General features: G+C 51.3%; 1 protein-coding gene across 1 annotated transcript in view; it reads right to left on the reverse strand.

Moving 5' to 3' along the window:
- LOC101619261 (5'-AMP-activated protein kinase subunit gamma-1) overlaps positions 1 to 963 on the reverse strand; it is a 20266-nt gene that overhangs the window by 11367 nt on the left and 7936 nt on the right. Inside the window, exon 4 of the mRNA XM_012733867.1 lies at positions 521 to 613. Within this exon, the coding sequence (XP_012589321.1) occupies positions 521 to 613 (93 nt within the window). The remainder of the gene's footprint in view (positions 1 to 520; positions 614 to 963) is intronic.

The following is a 963-nucleotide window of genomic DNA, read 5'->3' on the forward strand; positions in this document are numbered from 1 at the left end:
GGGGGTGGCGCTGCCACGGCCAGGGAAGGCCACAGGCTGGGCGGGCCACCCTCCAGACGGCACCCCGGCACCCTGCGGGCGCCCCTGCCAGCCCGCCGCACGGAGGCCTCGGGGCCAACGTCCCACTCTTCCTCACTTGTGCTCTGGCGTTTCGGGAGCCTCTGGGGTGGCTGTGGAAGCGCGTCAGCGCCACCCCCGCCGGCCTGGTGGAGCCTGCCCCGGGGCTGTCTGAGGCGGCGTCCTGGGCACTGCCCTCCAGGGCTGGGCGGAGCCTGCGGCATCCACCGGCTGCCCAGGCTGCTTCTGCGGCAGGTGGTCTGGACTTTCAAACTGCTCGGGGCGACCAGCACCCGGGCCCGTTACCAAGGCTCTGGGCCCACACAAGATTCGTGAACTTGGTATCTGGACTTAAGGGGGCTGGTCTTATCTAGATCAAGCTACCTGCCCACCAGGGTAACAAAACATGAATCTGAGTGAATGAATGAAAATGTTTTCCAAAGAGAAAAATTCCACAATTTACCTTGCATCTGGAGATATATTCACTAAGGGCTTAAATGTTTCTTGTAAATAAAGCTCTGTATTTATAGAAAGAAAACATGCAATTAGTAACAATCTGTTATTTGCAACTATTACATAAGCCTAAAATACATATTCATTAAAAAGATTAAAAATCCAAATCAAATAAATGGAATTTACTGAAAACGATTGCACTGTTAGAGCTATGGCGATTTTAAACAACTTCCAAACTGTTTTCAGTTTGTTTCAGCCTTTGCAGGAAACTTAAGCACTTAAAAAACAACATTATCAGAGATGGATAAATCTGACCAAGGCCTCTGACGAAGTGAAACCAGCAGAGGTCTCCAGTAGCTACCGAGTCACTAGCCTCCTCGAGAGAGCAAGCCTTTAAAATCGATTTTAAAGCTAAGACTCAGTTAAAAGGTAAAACAGGCCCTCCCTGGTGGC

This window comes from Condylura cristata, unplaced genomic scaffold (assembly GCF_000260355.1).
Source record: "Condylura cristata isolate star-nosed mole 26May11 unplaced genomic scaffold, ConCri1.0 scaffold00042, whole genome shotgun sequence".
NCBI lineage: Eukaryota > Metazoa > Chordata > Mammalia > Eulipotyphla > Talpidae > Condylura > Condylura cristata.